We start from the raw sequence: 19,308 nt of genomic DNA, 5'->3' as shown, positions 1-19,308 counted from the left end.
TAATGATAGCCACTTAAGATATGCAGAGGATACCATACTGCTGCAGAAACCAGTAATGATTTGAAATGAATGCTGATGAAAGTTAAAAACACAAAAGCAGGACTACAGCTGAACGTCAAGAAGACAGAAGATTTATGTAACTTTAAAGTTGACAATGAGGACATTGAACTAGTCAAGGATTATCAATATATTGGCACAGCCATTAACCAAAATGGAGACAATAATCAAGAAATCAGAAGAAGGTTAGGACTGGGTAGGCCAGCTATGAACTAGAAAAGGTCCTCAAATGCAAAGATGTATCACTGAACACTAAAGTCAGGATCGTTCAGACTATGGTATTCCCGATCTCTATGTATGGATGTAAAAGTTGGACAGTGAAAAAAGCAGATAAGAGAAAAATCAACTCATTTGAAATGTGGTGTTGGAGGAGAGCTTTGTGCATACCATGGACTGCGAAAAAGACAATTAATTGGGTGTTAGAACAAATTAAACTGGAACTATCACTAGAAGCTAAAATGATGAAACTGAGGTTATCATACTTTGGACACATCACGAGAAGGCCTGATTCACTAGAAAAGAAAATAATGCTGGGGAAAACAGCAGGGAGTAGAAAAAGAGGAAGGCCAAACAAGAGATGGATTGATTCCATAAAGGAAGCCACAGACCTGAACTTATAAGATCTGAGCAGGGTGGTTCATGACAGATGCTCTTGGAGGTCGCTGATTCATAGGGTCGCCATAAGTCGTAATCGACTTGAAGGCACATAACAAGAAGAACAAATTAAACCAGAACTATCATTAGAAGCTAAAATGATGAAGCTGAGGCTATCATACTTTGGACACATAATGAGAAGACATAATTCACTAGAAAAGACCATAATGCTGGGAAAAACAGAAGGAAGTAGAAAAAGAGGAAGATCAAACGAGATGGATTGATTCCATTAGGAAGCCACAGATCTGAACTTACAAGATCAGAACAGGGTGGTTCACGACAATGCTATTGGAGGTCACTGATTCATAAGGTTGCCATAAGTTGTAATTGACTTGAAGGCATATAACAACAATGATAGCCATATCCTGCGGGCACCATAAAAATAAGACTGCCACCTCTTTTACCTGGTCTGGCTCCTGCATGTGAGGCAGAAATTCACTAGCTGCTATTAAAGGCATTACAGCCCATAGGAAAAAATAAAGTTGGCAACACTTTGCATTCTAGTTGGAATGGAGGACAGCACACTAAAAAAGCTGGGAAGGGAATCTGTGGGCCTCAATATTTTGCTGAAATGTAACTCCCATCATCCCTGGGACTGATCAGAGTTGGGAATCCAACATCTGAAGACCCAGAGGTTCCTCATTCCTGGCTTCATGCACTCCCACGACCATATTCTTGTAGCCATTCAGCTGTTACCAATGGTCATTCTTTTCTTAATGCATAGTTTATTGGTTTTTCAAATTTTTCTATAACAATACAAGTAAAAAGCATGAACAATGAAGGGTGTGTGTGACCAAGCAGCAAACATGTGAAGTCAAATATGTTTTAGAGAGAGAGAAGAAAGGGAAAAAATGAGGCAAAATAAATTAATTGGAAGATAAGGGATCATATAGGAAAAGGAGGGAAATAGGCTCTGGTAGAGCCCTGCGTGGCATTCGGATCCTGCAAACAGCTTTAAGTAGGAGTCCCAGATTTCAAGAGTATTTATGTTCTTTGTGCCTCCGAGTAAAAGTCGCTCTTTCATGTGCTTCAAGGGAAGAAAGGTCCTCTGACCAATGAGCAACCATTCAGTCCTTCCAGTGCTGTAAGACCAGTTGCTTGACTACTAATAAAGCATTGATAATAAAGCTACAGTGTCCCTCTGTCAAATTCCAGGACATTGGGATATAACGAAGTATAGCATGAACATCAGAAAATTTTAGAGATGTTCATAGGTCTAGGTTAATTAAGGACTTCTGCTGAAAATGGGGCCACTACAGAGCAAGACCAGACCACATGTTTCAGTCCTACCCTGTCTCACCACAACACCAACACATATCAGTAGATGAAATATGCTTCTGGCAGAGGTGAAGGGGGGTCCAGTAAGTGCAAAAAAACAAGTTTCTTCTGGATAAGATGTAGCTTAAGGTCCAGGGAACAGAACCTTACAGAGGTCGATATTAATGGCCATTGTCTCAAATGTAGGGGTATTTCAGTTCTCTGTTCCAGTCCTCTGTAAGGCCACCGGTGTCAATATTCCCAGCATTGTCCCAGGATGGTGGCAGCATTTATGTAGCACTTAAACAAACATACCTTGATACAGTCATCATCTCTACAACAGCCCCATCAGTTGGTTCAGAATTATCACTTTATTGCACAATGGGGGAGGGGTGGCACTGAGGCTGAAATAATACTCCAGGACTGCACAACTTGTGATGCATTAATCTGAATCCAGTTAATTGGCCATGTATGGTAGTCCACCAAAAGACTGATAAACATATTTTTGCTGCCTGCCTGGGGCTGAAAAAATGAGAGATGTTCAAGCACCTGGAAGATCATTTTAATAGAGCTGAGGCAGAGCTGCATTTGGTTTGATGATTCACAAGTTGTGCATGCCTGAAGTAGTGGCTTGCCTTGCTGATTTGAGTTTTGAACTAGGGACTTCTCATCCATAGCATATTGAGGCCTAGTTCACACAGTGGTAGTAAAGCTACTCCTGGAATTGCATTTGAAGATTCCCATTAATGTGAAGAAACATTGTGTGTGTCCAAATATCTAAATATGAACTGACAAGCTATTGCATTCTCTCCGTCAGCCACACAGGGGCCCCATTTTCCCATGAATGTCAACCAAACAGCTATCAATAGGGACAGTGCTGCAGATCAACACTCAAGACTTGACACTGTGGGCATGCCTGTACCATATACTAGGTAGACTGTCCTAGTTTCACAATCTATACCTGGGGAATTATAGCTTTCTGAGGGGCTTACAGAACTGTAGGGGATAACTCTCACCTTCTTCTCATAACTATAGCCTCCAAGGTTTTAAGTTCTAAGAGTTAAATTTACTTATATTTGCAGAGAAGGCATTCCCTGAGGATGTTTGCACCTGTGACAGTGTCATCTGAAATTCAAAAGTCAAACCTATTTAGCTAGAATGTTTCTGTTTACCTTGCATTAATAACTCAGGCTTGCATAAGCTGGTTTGGGCAGTGTGAATTCATTGAAAGGACTGGATGCCACTCTTTCTAAAAAAACAAATACACAGGGTAGTTTGTCTGACTTGTTTCCGGAACTATTGCTTATGGCACACTGGTGTGGGCTGTGTTGGTTTGTAGAGCACTGATAATGAAAGCCTGTTCTAGGAGTGTGAGCCAACAGAACAAGGCCTCCACCTTCTGCTGCTTATGTATTCATCCCTCTCCCAGTGGAGGCTTGTCTGGCAGGCAGGCGGGGGCTGGCAGAGGGCAGGCTAGTCTCCACTGGGAGAGAGATGGATGCATAAGCATACGTATGCTTATGCATCCATCCGCCTCCCAGTCAAAGCTGGTCTGCCCTCAGCTGGCCTCTGCCTGCCTTACATGAAACCTGTCCAAGGGGTGGCACTGCCTGTCAGCTTCCTCCTCCTTAGTCTCAGTGTTGTCCCTTGTAGAGCACAGCAGGATGGAGAAGGATGGGACAAAACTATAATTAGTTGGCTCTGCCTGCCATTGGCTCTGGCTCCACCTACTGTTGGACTTCCGCCCTACCAGTCCCAATGGTCACCATCCCCTACTCTCCTCTCCCCTTCTGTGTAGAAGAGTAGAAAGGGGAAACAACAGTCCAGCTGGAGTGGGAGAGATCATTATGATGCTGTGCTGCAGAACAAACCTCAGTTTATTTAACATCTGCTTCTTATTAGCTGGACTGGATAAAATCTATGGTGGCTTTCTGTGACTGTGTATGTGCAATAGTCCACATGGGAATTTGGTTCATGTCACAGGACTTGGATATATTCATTTAAAATATGCTTAAAGTTCTTGCTGTTGTGGAGATAAGTTTGAAAATCTATACAAGTATTTAAGAATTCAGCATACAAAGGAAAGATTGTCTTTGATATGCAGTTTTTTAATCTTACCTTGAGATTTTCACTTATGATAATCTTCTTGCATATCCTCAAAAGGCAACATGCTTCACAAGCTTACAAATATAACCAAATTAATAAGTTTTGAGTGCAGAATTTGAGAATTCTGGGCCCAGAATCTAAATAGCTCTAATTTATAAAACTTGAACCCATCTTGAAATTGAACTAGATAAAGCACTAGGCACAACGTGAAAAAATATTTCAAACTTCAGCCTTGGGATAAAAACAAATATAACTACTGCTGTTCATCTCAACATTTTATTGGCAGCAATTTAATCCTTGTACATGGATCAAATTCCTTCTGTGCCCTAAAACCATCTCTTGTTCAAAATCATGTCAGTGTGATTTATTTTAAAATGGCAGAAATTCATTACAATAACCAAGAAGAAACATTTAACTGCTTAAGCTATTTGTAAGATACCTACTCCAACATGCTATTTAAAATCTAACATTTTGTTCAAAACTTTCACAAACTCTGCTCTCATCCGGCACTGAACTAGTTAAAAATGAACTGAATGTTTTAAGTGATGCTGACTTTGTCTTGCCACAATAAAGCAGTTGCAATAACTCAGCAGGGGATCAGAATGAAAGAAATGCAGAGGCTGTGCCCCTGGCCGTAGGCCACCTCCCCTGTTAAAAGATCAGGGGAGAAAGGATTTTATCCATCAGAAGCTCTTCTTTTCTCAAAGTATTCTGTAAATGCAGGTGGATGTGTGGTAATCTCCCACTGTCAGAAGCCTAGCTGGGGAGGGAGATGGAGCCCATCTGGCCAATTCTTAGGGAAACAGAGGGGGAGGAGTTGGCCTGCTGGAGGTGGCTTGACTGTTGTTGGCTTGGTGAGGCTTGCTGAACAGACTGGCTGCAGGCTTGCTTAGACGCAAGGAAGTCAGGCGCTGTTTCAGTAGAACCTAAACGGAACAGAGAAACTCTGTTAGATCTCTGACACTGCAGCTCATTGACTTCTTCCCCTATTTGTACCCATATAACAATCAGACTGCTCTTGTGACAGCCATTCAAACACGTCTCCCATAGAGTGTCAGCCTGCTATTTGTAAATACCATGTGGCTGACCTGAGTTTGTTCCAGGTCAGCCAGAAGGTAACATGATTGAAACAGCATTGCCTTCTGCCTGATCTGGAGCAAACCCAGGTCAGCTATGGCCATTATAATCAGTAGACTGCCACACTACAGGAGCCCTGTATGAATAGCAGTCATGGTGGCAGCACTGCAATTGTCTCCTTTTTGAATTCTTTCTCCCAGACACTCCAGGTCTTTTCCATGTATCCCGCACTTTGTTACAGCCATGTTCCTTAAATCTCATGATCCTCAAATTGACTTCAATGGGACTAATCTGGAATAAGTGATTTGAAGATTGCAATCTGTCCTCTAGGGAGCCCAGCTGTATGATCTTCTGTATAACCATTTGGTACTTGTAAACTGAGTGATCTGCAAAAGACTCTCAATTTAGGAGAAACCCAATACAGGGTTGTCGTCCCCCCCCCCCCGCCCACATCACTGAAATCAGATCTCCTAATAAAGGAGAAACCTACTGAAGCTAATTTGCATATATTCTTTAAAAGTTCTATGCAAAGTCTATACTTGCCAACAATAGAGATGTCTCTACAACAAAGATGTTTCAAGTCCTTTAAAAAAAACATTTATATCTACAAGTAAAGAATCCCTCATTCCAGATACCATGTCTGCTGGTATGTGGTAACATTTTGTGCAAATCCCTATGAACACAAACAAACTGTTACAGGTAGTGGTGCTGTGTCACAGAGGCATTTCCAAAATTTCAGACAATTACACTTTGTACAGTAGGTTTTTCTAAAAGCTCAAATGCATATATCTGCATACATTATTTCAATAATCCTTAACTACAGCTCTGAAAGGCAAGCCAATATTACTATCCACACAGATAAATTTATCCTCCAGCATTAATTTATCTAAAAAATTATTTTGTCTAGTTGCTATCACAACGTTCTGCAGCATTATATATCATTTTTGTGGTGTAAAGTATTTTTTCTTGGTAGTCCTGATCCTACTGCCAATCACTTTCATTGGCTAACCTTAAGTGTGAGTGAAAAAAATACAATTTCTCTGTATTTGCTTTTTACATACACCCCACAGAGTTGGGTATAGGGGTGCTTTCTCTTTATTTTATTGCTCTTTTCAAGATGGTGCTTTCAAAAACAGTTGATAACACTTTTCAGTCATTCCTGCATCAGTTGCAGCTGCAGTATCTGTAGTCTACCTTTTGGATCCTTGTGTCCAGGCACCTTGTGACTACTCCCATGTTCTTCTGCTTCCTGCCCCTTAGCAGGATGATTTCCTTCTTGGCTGTGCTGCTGATGGCATACTTGTGATTTATGCCCTGGGGGAAACATTGGCTCTGGGAAACCTTGCTGAGCTATAATGTAGGGGGTGGGATTCAGCAATGACAGCCTGGGAAGCATATGCAATTCCATCTCAAATGAAGTGCATGGGATGCCAGTTTGTAGGGGCATTGGGGTAATGGACACATCCATTGGTGGGACACAGAAGGGCAGCAATGGAGGACCTCCATGAGTGGAGCTGGGTGAGGCAAGGACTTCAACATTTGTCTCTGAAATCCAACCACTCTCTATAGTTTGTGGCATGCGGATAGTTTGTGGCATGGAGCCTGAGGAAGTGTGATAGGCTGCCACATTTGGGGCAAAATGGTGGTGGCTGATACTGGAAGTTCCTCCAAGGCTGGGTTTGACAGCTTGGATGCTGGAGACCATTAGAGAAGTAGACACTTGGGGAGCTGGGGATGGAGCAATTGAGAACAGATGGACATTTTTGTACTGCTGGGGAAGAGCACTACCATGGAGTAAAGGAAGGAAAAGAGCCCCTGGGGCCTGTTCTCCATGAGTGCTAACTGACTCTGGAGGCACCTGAGTTCCTTTCAAAGCTATGTCCTTAGAAGCCTTTACAGGATGAATGCCATATGGAGGCATGAAGTATGAGGGATGATGCTGGAAGATACTGGGCACCCCAGGATTGTGAACTGTTGCTGAGGGGCGTGAGAAAGTGGGTGAGGCCATCAGAGCAGGTGCAGAACTGGCAGGGGGCAGAAGACCTGAAGTGGCAAGAATGGGACCCGACTGGGGAGTATTTCTCAGCACCATCAGAGCTTCAGCAGCCTCTTTCTGTAGTTGTTGTTCAGAAAGGGGGGAGAAGATAAACCCCCTGGTGGGCCAGACTGAGACATGAGCAGACGAGGTTGGCTGAAAGACAGAGGAAGAGACTATTAACCAACATGATTAACCAACAGGCATTAATAGGGTTAAATAACACCTCTTAAACAGATTTCACTTGTTCTTTTCACAAAGTTTGAGAAACAGAATAAGAACAGGATAAATCTTCCACCCGACTCCTGCATCCCAATATAACAATGGCAGACACTTTGGGGGAACACAACAATATGTCTTGTGGCACCTTAAAGACTAACAAACTTATTATGCTACAAGCTTTTATAGAGTACAGCCTACTTCATCCAACGCAAAAGTGTTACCCTGATGGGAAGGTGCTAGCTGAGACTACCTCACTCAAGTAGATAACCAGTTCTCAGCTCTGGACTCTTTTTCTGGCAAGAGTAAAAAAGGACCCTTACAAGGCAGTTGTGGCAAGGGCATATCTATAGGTCCATGCCAAGGGCCTTGCTTTCAGTCTAACCCTAGGTCGGCTTGCATATTGAGCACTTGCAGCATGAGATCTTTTAATAGGGGGTTCTGGTTTGAATAGGATAGAGATGCAACTCTGGCTGCTTTCCAAGTATACAGAGTGACATACAGGCCAGTAATTAGTCATTTTACCAGTTGCCTTGCCAAGTAACAATTCTTTGCTTGAACTGATAGCATATGGGCTGCCTAGCCTTGCATCCTCCTCAGCTGTGCATTCTGCTCAGTCCAGTTTAATGGACCAGAAAGAAACAAGAGGTCTTTCACCTCCGATGGGATATGTTGTTTTTGAAGCACTAGGACTGTGGCATTTCATAGCTGAACATTACACCAAAGGGCATGACAGGCTCCTCATCCCATTTCCACCACCTCCCACCAAGCCGCTAGACCAGTCCATGGAAGCCCTCTGCCAAAATAAGGATCTGGAAAGTCAGGAACTTGTTCTGGCAGAGAAGCAACCACCTGCAAAATGGATCATGAGATTGTTATATGGGAAGCATGAATCCAACTATTAGTAAAGAAGTTATTCATTCCAAGGTTGAAGAAGGAGACGCTGAAATCCTTTCCATTTCTTTGTGACAAGCAAATACACCTGTGAGCCACCCATTGGAAATAGACATCAGGAGGTAATGATATATATATGGTAACATCTGAAATTACCATATATCAGTGTGTATTCACACACATACACAAGCACAAAACACAGCTGATTGAATAATCCCACCTTTAATCTTAACTACGTTCCCTGAACATCAGTGAAATGTGTGTTCCTGTCTCTCAGGAAGAAAAAAAAGTAATTCCCGCTCATGGGCTATTTTTGTGCAATACAAAAGTACCAAAATACCTGACCTCCCAATGGTGCAACCTTTGGACGTCTGCTCAAATCCATGTTGCCACTCAGGGGATTTAGGGCCAGGCGGCTGGAGGAGGGTGGGGTGGAGAGAGAGACAGAGAGAGAGAAAGAAAGAGAGAGAGCGTGTCAGTCCTGTTTATAAAGTTCCTTACTGGCAGCTTGTCTCCCACTCGCCTTCTGTCCTTGCTAAACCACAAACTGTTGAGGGGGAAGAGGGGTTTCTGCAGCTGTCATTCTCCCAAGCTCACTTTACATTTCCACCTACAACTTGCTGTTTGCAGTAAATGTTTGTTAGTATAGACAGCTGTTGCTGCAACAGTGCTAAAGAATAAAAAGATAAATAATAGGTAGCATCTTTAATTGGAGCAATTTCTATTTATTTAGTATACAGGACCTGTATTATGTATATCCTTTTTATTTTATTTTACTTTATTTTATTTTGTTTATTTATTTAAAATATTTCTATCCTGCCCTTCTGCCCCACAATGGGGGACTCAGTGATGTTCACAATGCAATCGTACACAGTAAATAAAAACACAATTAAACATTAAAATAGATAAAAATACATAAAATATGGTTTCATGGAACTGTTAAATTGTTATTTAAAGTATGTGTACAGATTCATTGTTCCAGCAATAATGGCATTTATCACCCTTTTGTTCCCTTGAAAAATGGAAATGGACTGCCTTCCAGTCGATCCCGACTTATGGCGACCCTATGAAGAGGGTTTTCATGGTAAGCGGTATTCAGAGGGGGTTTACCATTGCCTTCCTCTGAGGCTGAGAGGCAGTGACTGGCCCAAGGTCACCCAGTCAGCTTCATGGCTGTGTGGGGATTCGAACCCTGGTCTCCCAGGTCCTAGTCCAACACGCTATACCACTACACCACACTTTATCCTAATAAACCAATTATTATTCTATTGTCTTTGCTATGTCTGCTTAATGTCTGTGACTTTGTTCTCCCACTAGATTCTTCTAGTTTTTGAGCCTGAGGACCGTATTCACTTGTGGGTAACCTTCCAAGGGATGTATGCCAATGCTGGGTGGGTCAAGAGGAAAACGTGGGCAGAGTAGTACATGTGATTCTTGCTTTGTAGCAGGCCACACAAACGTCAGAAGCTTCTCTCTACGCACACAGACAGACATGCTCCCCTCTCCATGCTCTTCTCTTTATCCTCCATCCATGCAAGCAAAGAGCATTATCACAGTAGTATTTATTTATTTATTAAATTTACATCCCACCCTTCCTCCCAGAAGGAGCTCAGGGCGGCAAACAAAAACACTTAACAGCACTTTAAAACATCTTAAAAACAATAAAACATATTAAAGCAAAGCATCTTAAAAACATCTTTTAAAAAAAACTTTTAAAACATCTTAAAACGCAATTCCAGCACAGATACAGACTGAGATAAGATCTCTATTTAAAAGGCTTGTCTAATATTTAAGGGGAGGGAATTCCAAAGTGTCAGTGCCACCACACTAAAGCTTCACTTCCTATATTGTGTGCAACAGACCTCCTGATAAGATGGCATCTGCAGGAGGCCCTCACCTGCAAAGCGCAGTGATTAACTGGGTATATAAGGAGGAAGATGATCTTTTTTCAGGTATCCTGGCCCCAAACTGAGTAGGACTTTGTACACCAAAACTAGAACCTTGAACTTGGCCGGGCAGCTAAGGGGCAGCCAGTGCAATTCTTTCAACAGTAGGGTGACCTGTTGGTGATACCCTGCCCTGGTGAGCAGTCGCGCCACCGCCCTTTGCACCAGCTGCAGCTTCTCCACCAACCTGAAGGACAGCTCCACATACAGCACATTACAGTAATCCAACCTGGAAATTACTAGTGCATGGACAACAGTGGTCGGGCTATCCCGGTCCAGAAATGGCTGCAACTATCTTACCACTCGAAGCTGGTAAAAGGCACTCCTAGCCACTGAGGTCACTTGGGCCACTAGTGACAAAAATGGTCCCAGGAGCACCCCCAGATTACAAACCTGCTCTTTTAGAGAGAATATGACCCAATCCAAATCAGGCAACTGACCAATTATTCGAACTCGGGAACCACCAACCCACAGTACCTTCATCTTGCTAGGATTCAGAATCAGTTTATTGGCCTTCATCCAGTCCACCACTGAGTCCAGGCACAGGTCCAGGGCTTGCATGGCCTCTCCTGATTCAGATGTTACAGAGAAACAGAGCTGGGCATCATCAGCTTACTGCTGACACTTCACCCTATCAGAGTGACCAAGGCCGATTCAATCCCATAACCAGGCCTGAACCCAGATTGGAATGAGTCAAAACAATCTGTTCCATCCAAGAGTACTTGCAACTGCTGCCCCACAACCCTCTTGATTACCTTCCCTAAAAAGGGAGTATTTGTGACCAGGTGGTAGTTGTCACAAACCAAGGGGTCCAAGGTGGCCTTTTTCACAGTCGGATCACCGCCTCTTTCAGGGCGGCTGGGACTACTCCCTCTCTCAACAATGCGTTGACCACATAAGCCAAGAAGGGCAAGGGTGAGATGACACGTTGCTGGCCACATCGTTGCAAGCACCTTGTCCACGTCATCAGGCCGCATCAACTGAAACTGATCCCAAGATGTTGCCACAGATGTTGCACTGGACACCTCACTGGGGACTACAGTAGATGTAGATGGGGCATCAAGATTGCTACAGAGGCAAGCAACTTTACCCTCTAAGTGCTTCACAAACAATTCACAGTGAGCTTCGGAAGGGTCTAAAACTCAATTTCCTGGAGTCAGACCCCTGACAATACAAACAAGCTCCACTGGACGGCTACTTCAGGATGCGATGGAGACAGAGAAGTGGGCCTTCTTTGCGCCATCACCACCACACAATAGGCGGTTATGATGTTTTATTCGTGCCCAATCAGCCTCACAGCACATCTTTTGCCAATTGTGCTCTAGCTGTTGTCCAGTTCAAGGACATATTCCCACTGGCAAAAACACTTGGGCACAGAGCAGGGCCAGTGAGGAGTGTGAGAATAGTTCTGAGGGCCACATAAAGAGCCCTGGAGGGCCACATTCAGCCCCAAGCCTGAGATTCCCCAGCCCTGTTCTAGATGAAGACTTCTGTGTAACTGGAAAGCTTGAACATTTCCTTTAGCAATAGATGTTGATCATAAAGGTAATCACCTCTTCTGTTTTGCATCTCATAAATTTCTATAGCAAATTCTACCTTTTACATTTCCCCTCAATGTCACTTTAATTACAGTAGTAATTTTACTTTCTACGTAAAATATAATTTACACAGAGAAGTATCTTACTTTATAAGTAACCCATCTTAAATCATGGACATTGTATCTGGTGGAGATTTATTCCTTAGCAGGTCTAACATTACCTGGATTAGCTCTTTCTTGGGAATGGGATTAGTGAACTAATACACATCCTGCTTCTGTAAACATCATGCGAGAGGTCAGTCCTACTGATATTAATTGAACTTATTTACATTAAGTGCACTTAGGATCATAGCCAAAAGGTATGTTCATTCCCACATGTGGAAGACACTGTACCTGACAACTATATCAACAGTGTGATTAATACCCAGATGTACGATCACCAGCTGTTTGCTCTCTGTCTTATCCTAGGTTGTTGTTTTTGAATTCTCAGTAGAGCAGGGAGACTGTATTTTATAGCAGCCAGACTTTCCTCAGAGGGTTTACACAACTGCCATATGTGCATAAATTTGGACAAGAAAATATTACACAGAAAAGGAGATCTTTCATCATACTGTGTGGGCAAAATGTGGGTGGGCAGGTGGTGGAATTGCCAGCTCAAAGATTCAGTTAAGGGATGCTCTGGAGCTACACTATTTTTTTTTTAAGATGGCATCCAACATATTATTTGAGGGAACGTGATGGGACAAGGGCCAACTCTTTAAAAAGCTGACAACTCCAGTGGATGTCAACAGGGCCATCAACATTCTTTTTATACTAAGTAACTCTGCGAGGATTCCTTTTTACAGGTGTGACAGGATTCTCTTCTTTTCACTAGAATTATGTCCATATGCAAAATAAACATTTATTTAATTTGCATATAAGAATACTCATATTGTCCTACATTATTCTAGTTTTTCTAACTATAGCGATCAAAGATTTTGTTACCCACAGTTAGCTTTCTTGGCTCATCCTTAGATTAGCTGTTATACATACACATTCCTGTTTTAAAATTTTCAGTCTCACTCCTCTACTTAGCTTTAAATATTCCTTATGCAGGAGTGCCATGCACAATATACCTGGACAGGTCAGCAGGTGCAGGTAAGTACCAGGAAGTGCCAGGGGTCTGGTGAAACATCTGTGTTGGAGCTGTCATATAGCTGTCTGGCATGTATGATTCATTACCATCACAACCTGCAAAGGGTATATAAAGCACTCATAAGAGCTTTGCAGATACCATGGACCACAAAAAAGACAAATAATTGGGTTTTAGAACAAATTAAACCAGAATTGTCATTAGAAGTTACAATGATGAAACTGAGGTTATCATATTTTGGACACATAATGAGAAGACATGATTCACTTGAAAATACAATTAATGCTGGGGAAAAGGGAGTAGAAAAAGAGGAAGACCAAACAAGAGATGGATTGATTCCATAGAGGAAGCCATAGACCTGAACTTACAACTGAACAGGATGGTTTATAACAGATGCTATTGGAGGTTGCTGATTCATAGGGTCGCCATAAGTCATGATTGACTTGAAGGCACATAACAACAACAACATATTTTAGGAAAATCATGAATCAGTACCATTTACAGTGTCTGCTATGTTAATGTAGGTTTTGTTAATTTTATGCAGCTAAAATATGTGGTATGAATTAGTTATGGCTCTCTAAACTGAGGTAGTTCATAATATGTTTCTGAGATGCCCCCCCCTCTGCTAAACTTGCTCGTTTCCCCAGAGATTTTCTTTTTCAAAGCCAAACCCCTTTCAAGACACTTCAAGGATTTATCAACATTCTAGGATTGGAGTGTTTCATACTTATATAATTGGCCTGTAACTATGCAAAGTGCTTTACAACAATTACCACATTTGTCCTAATAAGAGTTCTGGGAAGCAGGTCAGTGTTATGCTCAGTTGCAGATGGGAAACTGAGTGTTACTAATTGTAAATTGCAAATATGTGAATGGAATTCTACGTGTTTTGTATATTTATATAAATATAATTTTTAAAAGATCAAAAGTGAGGCAGAAAAACTGTGTGTGTTGGCCAGCAACACCATCCAATACGTTTCTGGTAGAATTGGAATTTGATCACTATTCATTTATTTATGAATTGCTTTCCATGAAACACCCCAAAATGATTAACAATTAAAACAATAAAAACATATATAAAACCAAACAATCTGACTACCTGAAACAGACTAGGACAAAATCTCATCTTAAAGGGCTTGTTGAAAAAGGAAGATCTTCAATAAGTGCTGAAAAGGTAATAGAGAGACAGTGCCTATCTGACAGATAATGGGCAAATTCCAAAGGATTGGTGCCACCACACAAAGACCCAATTCCTACATGATACAGAATGGACTTCCTGATGAGATGGTATCTGCAGGAGGCCCTCTCCTGCAGAATGCAATGATTGGCTCAGTATATAAGGGGTGAGATGATATCCTGGTTCAAGCTATATAGGGCTTTGTACACCAGTACCAGCACCTTGAACTTAGCCCTGTAGCTGGCAGCCAGTCCAAGTCCTTCAGCAGCAGCGTAATATGATGTCAAGATTCTGCCCCGGTAGGAGTCAAGCTGCTGCATTTTATACCAATTGTCACATCTGGGCCAACCTCTGGGACAGCCCCACATAAAGCGGAGCTTTACGTTAGTCTCTTGGGTCTCAAGTCCAACATTTTAGCCACCAAATTACACCAGCTTTATTACTAGAGAAATGTTTTCCACCTCCCATACCTTGATGATGAAAAGAATGTTCCTGAGGCAAGAATGGGCAGAAGGATGCAGGGGGCATAGGAAGCGGAGGTGGGTACCAAGCGTTATGAGAAGACTGATGCCCTCCAAGGGCCCAGGGTAGCTCTGTCACTTTAGAGCAGTGAGGGAGAGGCAACCAAGGACATTCCTAGAGAATAATGCACAATAGATATGCAATAAAAATACAGCTTGTAAATATTCATAACCATCATATAAGTTATTTCATCATATCAGTTAAGCATTTTTTTCCAGTTTCAGTGAACGCTTATTGACATGCAATATATTATGATGGGATCAGAGGGACATTATCTGCTGCTGCTGCTAGGTTACAGGCACTGAAGCAGCAATTTCTTCTGGATCTTGAGAGGAAAAGATGCAGGCATCACAGAATACACCTAGATTCCGTGGCAGTTTTGCCAGGGAGGATTCCTTTTTACTCTCTGGCCACACCTGCCAAGCCTATATAAGGAGAAGTAGATGTTTAAAGAATCTAGGGCTAACAGTGACTCCCATGTCATGCTGAAAAAATCTTATGTGCTGGCTCCTTTATGTTCAATTCAATGTTACTGAGCCATGTACATTTTCTCTTTGAAATGCATATGCATTTCCCATTTAGAGACTTCCAGTTCTAGTCCCATTTCCTAGCCGTTTTGCTAATGATTCTACTATTACAACTAAGATGACTTTAGCCTGGGAAAAGGCATCTTGTCACCAGTGTGAAGAGAAGACTGGAGATCTTCTCCAAGTGCTAACCACAATCCATTGTCAAAATGATCCCATCAAATAAGATGGCAGAATGGTCCCCTTTTCTCACCTTCCTGGCTGCTCTCTGCCTTTGTCCTCGTAGGAGTCCTGTGGCTCCTCTGAGTCCATCTTCTGAATCTTCCAAGGGCTCTTCATTCTCTTTCTTGCCTGTGCAACAAAAAAGAAGGAGCTTGTGAGTTATTAACCGTGAACTAGAATGCTGCCTGAAGTTTGAACACATCATGTACAATAGTTCATTTGGCGTTTGTGTTCATAAACATAAGAGCTGAAAGGGTCGAGATGATAGCTACTGTATTCTGTCAGGCTGCAGAGCAGAGAGAAGCAGGACCATTTCATTGTCTCTGATGAGCGACCAGCACCTTTGGTCCTCCCTGAACTATCACCCAATAGCAGTATTTCAGCTGACTACCTGAACTGTTTCCATCCTAGCTGGTTGTTTAAAAGAATGATAACTTTAAGAACTGATGTCTGAGCTTGTTTCCCCATCTCCTTTCCTCGTGTGTCATTTTTTTAGATTGAAAGCCCAAGGGCAAGAACTGTTGTATTAATGATTTTTGTAAACTGCTCTGAGAGCCTTCCCAGCTAAAAAGAATGGGGTAAAAATACTAAATAAAATTACTACTACTACTGCTACTACTACTGCTGAAAATCTGGCAAGGAACAAATTTACCTCCCATGGTCCATTATTTATTTATTTAAAGCATATTACACTCTTCAGCCAACAAAGGTTCCCAGAATGGCTTACCTATGTCAATGATACAACAGTCCCTGCTCTCAGTCTTTTGCCAATTGTGCTCTAGCCAAAAAGAGATGATACAAAAGGAAAAAGAATTGTGAGGGAAAAGGGGGGGAAAGCAAACTCGGGCACAGAATTCTTGTAATGACCAGTCAGAACTGAATTTTTTCAAGGAGAGGATGAGCCAAAAGTTGCTGGTCTTGCAGCAGGGCTGATGGAGAGGCTTTGTAGTCCCTGATCCTAAGGACTGAATTACACATGCATTTTAACAAAAGCCCTGTGGCTGGTTCCTAGGAAAAATCAGCTTCAGGAGGGAAATATTTGGAGTATAGAAAATGTAGGGAGAACATACTTAATTCTCTCCCCAGTCCCCACCCACTGCTTTTTTGCTCCAATCCAGCTTTTCCACCTGAGTTCAAAACACCTGCTTGCAAGGATCTGTGAAGCTGTATTTGCAAGAATCATGCTTGACCACAAATCCCCATTTATTTCATTGCTAACAATACATATCTCACATATATGCTCTGTTTCCCTTTGTTTAGCAGCTTCCTTTACTTGCTCCTGCCCCTCACCACAAAGCTGAACAAAAAGTTATCATTTTATGCACACAGGAAATGCAAATCATGTATGTGGGTTCTTCGTTAGAATTTAGACATCGAAAGAAAGTCAGGTGCTTCTAAATCACATTTAAATTGATGGAATTGTATATATAATATATGCTAAAGGCGGTAATCCTAAACACATTTGGGACTGAAAGCAAATTCAAATCAGTGAGATGTGCAGTCCAATCCTATGCATGTATTTAAATACATATTTATATAATTTAATGTCCCACTTTGCCAGGCCCCACAGCAGCTTACCTGTCCCTCCCCTGCATGGTTTGATCCCTTTTGGTAGTTTGGCCAGGTGGAGAGAGTGTGATGGGCAGCTGTGCTGAAGCTGCAGCAAACCACTGGCCAGCTGCTTCCTCAACTCCATCTCCTGCTGTCTGCGTAGGGCCACCTGGGCAGCCATGACACGGCGTCTCTGCCTGGGAGGAGAACCCATTAATTAAAAAAATAAATAAGAGAAAGTAAATACAAATCCAGCACAAACAAAGGATTCTCAGCCTTTCCCCAACCATTTCCCCATGCAACACCCCTACCCTCTTCAAATACTACTTTTCAGATGCATGTTTAACCTTCCTGGTTCTCCAGTCAAACTTGTGGCCTCCCAAGGTTGCCCCCCCCCTTTAAGGCTTCAATATACATTTGTGTACAACATCTAGCTTCTTCCTTTAGGATACTGAGAGTTACAAGGATTGTACTTTAGAAAGAAAGAAAAGCATCATGCCAGACATCATGACCATTAATGAACTTGCCACTGAGCTAACAAACCCCAAGCAAAGCACAAAGGGGGCAATGCAGGACTCGAGTACCCTTCTGTCTAATATGATGAAGGCTTTAATTCGTAGGGGAACAGTGCCACCTACTGTCACTGTGCTACCTTCAGCACATCTCCCAACAATGCCAGGGGGTCAGCACCCACTTTCATCTTGCTTTCCCTCCCCAAACGTACAGAATAAGGATACATTTGTCGCACTGGCAGCCCTGGAACTGGCAACTGTTCTTGTGGCCTTTCAGCGGGATCCTGATGCCATGATTGCGGCAGCGGGCACAGGTGGGAGAACGTACGACGGCAGAGAGTGTATAATCATCTTGGGTGCTGCTGTCATCTGTGGTGGAGTCTGAGGGGCAGCACTGTATATTTGGTGCCACTGTACTGTCCGCATCCTCATTGTCCCCCATGATGTGTGAACCTGAAAGGGAGGCAAAAATATGCCTCCTTAAGGGAATGTGAAGCCCATTCCTCAATCTAAACAAAGTCACTCACATGTTAACGTGACGTTAAACAGAACAAGGAGCTTTGAAGGCCAGAAATGCCTCCTGATGCACTCCATGACTGCATCAAATGCATACCCTCTCTAGACTCAATCCTGCAACGTACCTGAAAAGTTCCATGCCTTTTTTGCCTCTAAATTTGTATCTTTCCCATCTTAGATGGCTGCACGCTGCTGATGGTGGCACAGAATTACCCTGATGGAGGGTAACAAAGGTGTGAAGTCAAAGGTGTGCTTGTCTGTGCTGACCTTTGACATGTTTGCTCCCAGTACGAACATTTCAAAATGACCCTAAGGCTATTGGTTGTTTTTTTAAAAAAAATGACAAGCACATTTCAGTCTATACTTGGAAGTGAGCTCTACCTGTTTATAGGGAATTCACTTCCAAGCCAGTGTAATTGGGATTGCAGCCACTGAGATGGAAAATGGCAGCCCCTCTGGAATCGGATGCTCAAAATGATAATTTAATGGGAACGCCTGGTCTGATTGTTAGCACCTGGAGCTACCAATTACCAACATTTACTTCTGGATGTCTCCTATTTTGGGAGAAATATGAAATAAGACACTTGGCAGAGACTTGTGTCATTATTGTCTTGACATGACTGAGAAAGTCTAATGTAATGGAATTCCTACAGAAACATTGCCTTAAAACACAGACAGTGTGGGGTGTGGAGCCAGGTTGCCGTGGGGAAGGTCTTGGAAAAGCACCTCATGCATGGTCCGTATAAAGTCCTGTTAAGGCACACCAACTGTGTAAAACTCAGGTCAACATTGACTTTCATTTGAGGGAAATGTGGTGCCACCAGGTAACTGAATTAGTATTGGCAGCAGAGTGAAACCATCTTGTTTTTGAAGTAAGATGTGATACTTTTGGGGTGATTTTGAGTGCCGCCTCACAAGGTAGCCCGTGTCAATATAAATGGATTATTGGTGATGAGTCAAATGCAGATTTACTTATGACGGTTGATAAAGTCACTGAGTTGTGAGTCCTATTCAGAGTAGAACCTTTGAAACGAATACCTAACGTAAGTCGCGTCTAATAACGACAGTGGACCTTCTCTGAGTAGAACTGACATTTGATACTACCCACTCTCTGGGATTCTGAGGTAACGTTTTTATAGCATTACCATGTCAATTTGAAATAGATGGATACTGGCTATGGGATACTTTTGTGAAGCGTGTGCCAAAAAGGAGAACTAACAATATTTCACAACCCCGTATAAACTCGCATTCACGTATGTAAAACGGTCCCTAGAGCGCTCGCCGACGTCGACGACAAACAACCAATCACAGCGTTCCTGACATCCTCCGCTTGGACCGTCAGTCAATAAACAGTGGTCTTTTATTAT

General features: G+C 42.4%; 1 protein-coding gene across 1 annotated transcript; it reads right to left on the bottom strand.

Moving 5' to 3' along the window:
• Positions 1 to 4,587: 4,587 nt before the first annotated feature.
• On the bottom strand, positions 4,588 to 17,016 carry LOC133370690 (uncharacterized). The gene is made up of 7 exons (XM_061597341.1): positions 16,941 to 17,016; positions 15,394 to 15,491; positions 14,562 to 14,727; positions 12,898 to 13,012; positions 8,640 to 8,715; positions 6,346 to 7,342; positions 4,588 to 5,000 (listed from the first exon to the last, which is right to left on the bottom strand). The coding sequence occupies exons 3-7, from the start codon at positions 14,617 to 14,619 to the stop codon at positions 4,831 to 4,833; spliced, it is 1,416 nt and encodes a 471-aa protein (XP_061453325.1). The 5' UTR covers positions 14,620 to 14,727; positions 15,394 to 15,491; positions 16,941 to 17,016; the 3' UTR covers positions 4,588 to 4,830.
• Positions 17,017 to 19,308: the final 2,292 nt, after the last annotated feature.

This window comes from Rhineura floridana, chromosome 15, assembly GCF_030035675.1.
Source record: "Rhineura floridana isolate rRhiFlo1 chromosome 15, rRhiFlo1.hap2, whole genome shotgun sequence".
NCBI lineage: Eukaryota > Metazoa > Chordata > Lepidosauria > Squamata > Rhineuridae > Rhineura > Rhineura floridana.
The sequence above is the reverse complement of the archived record's forward strand: the minus strand, read 5'-3'. Positions and strand labels throughout refer to the sequence as shown.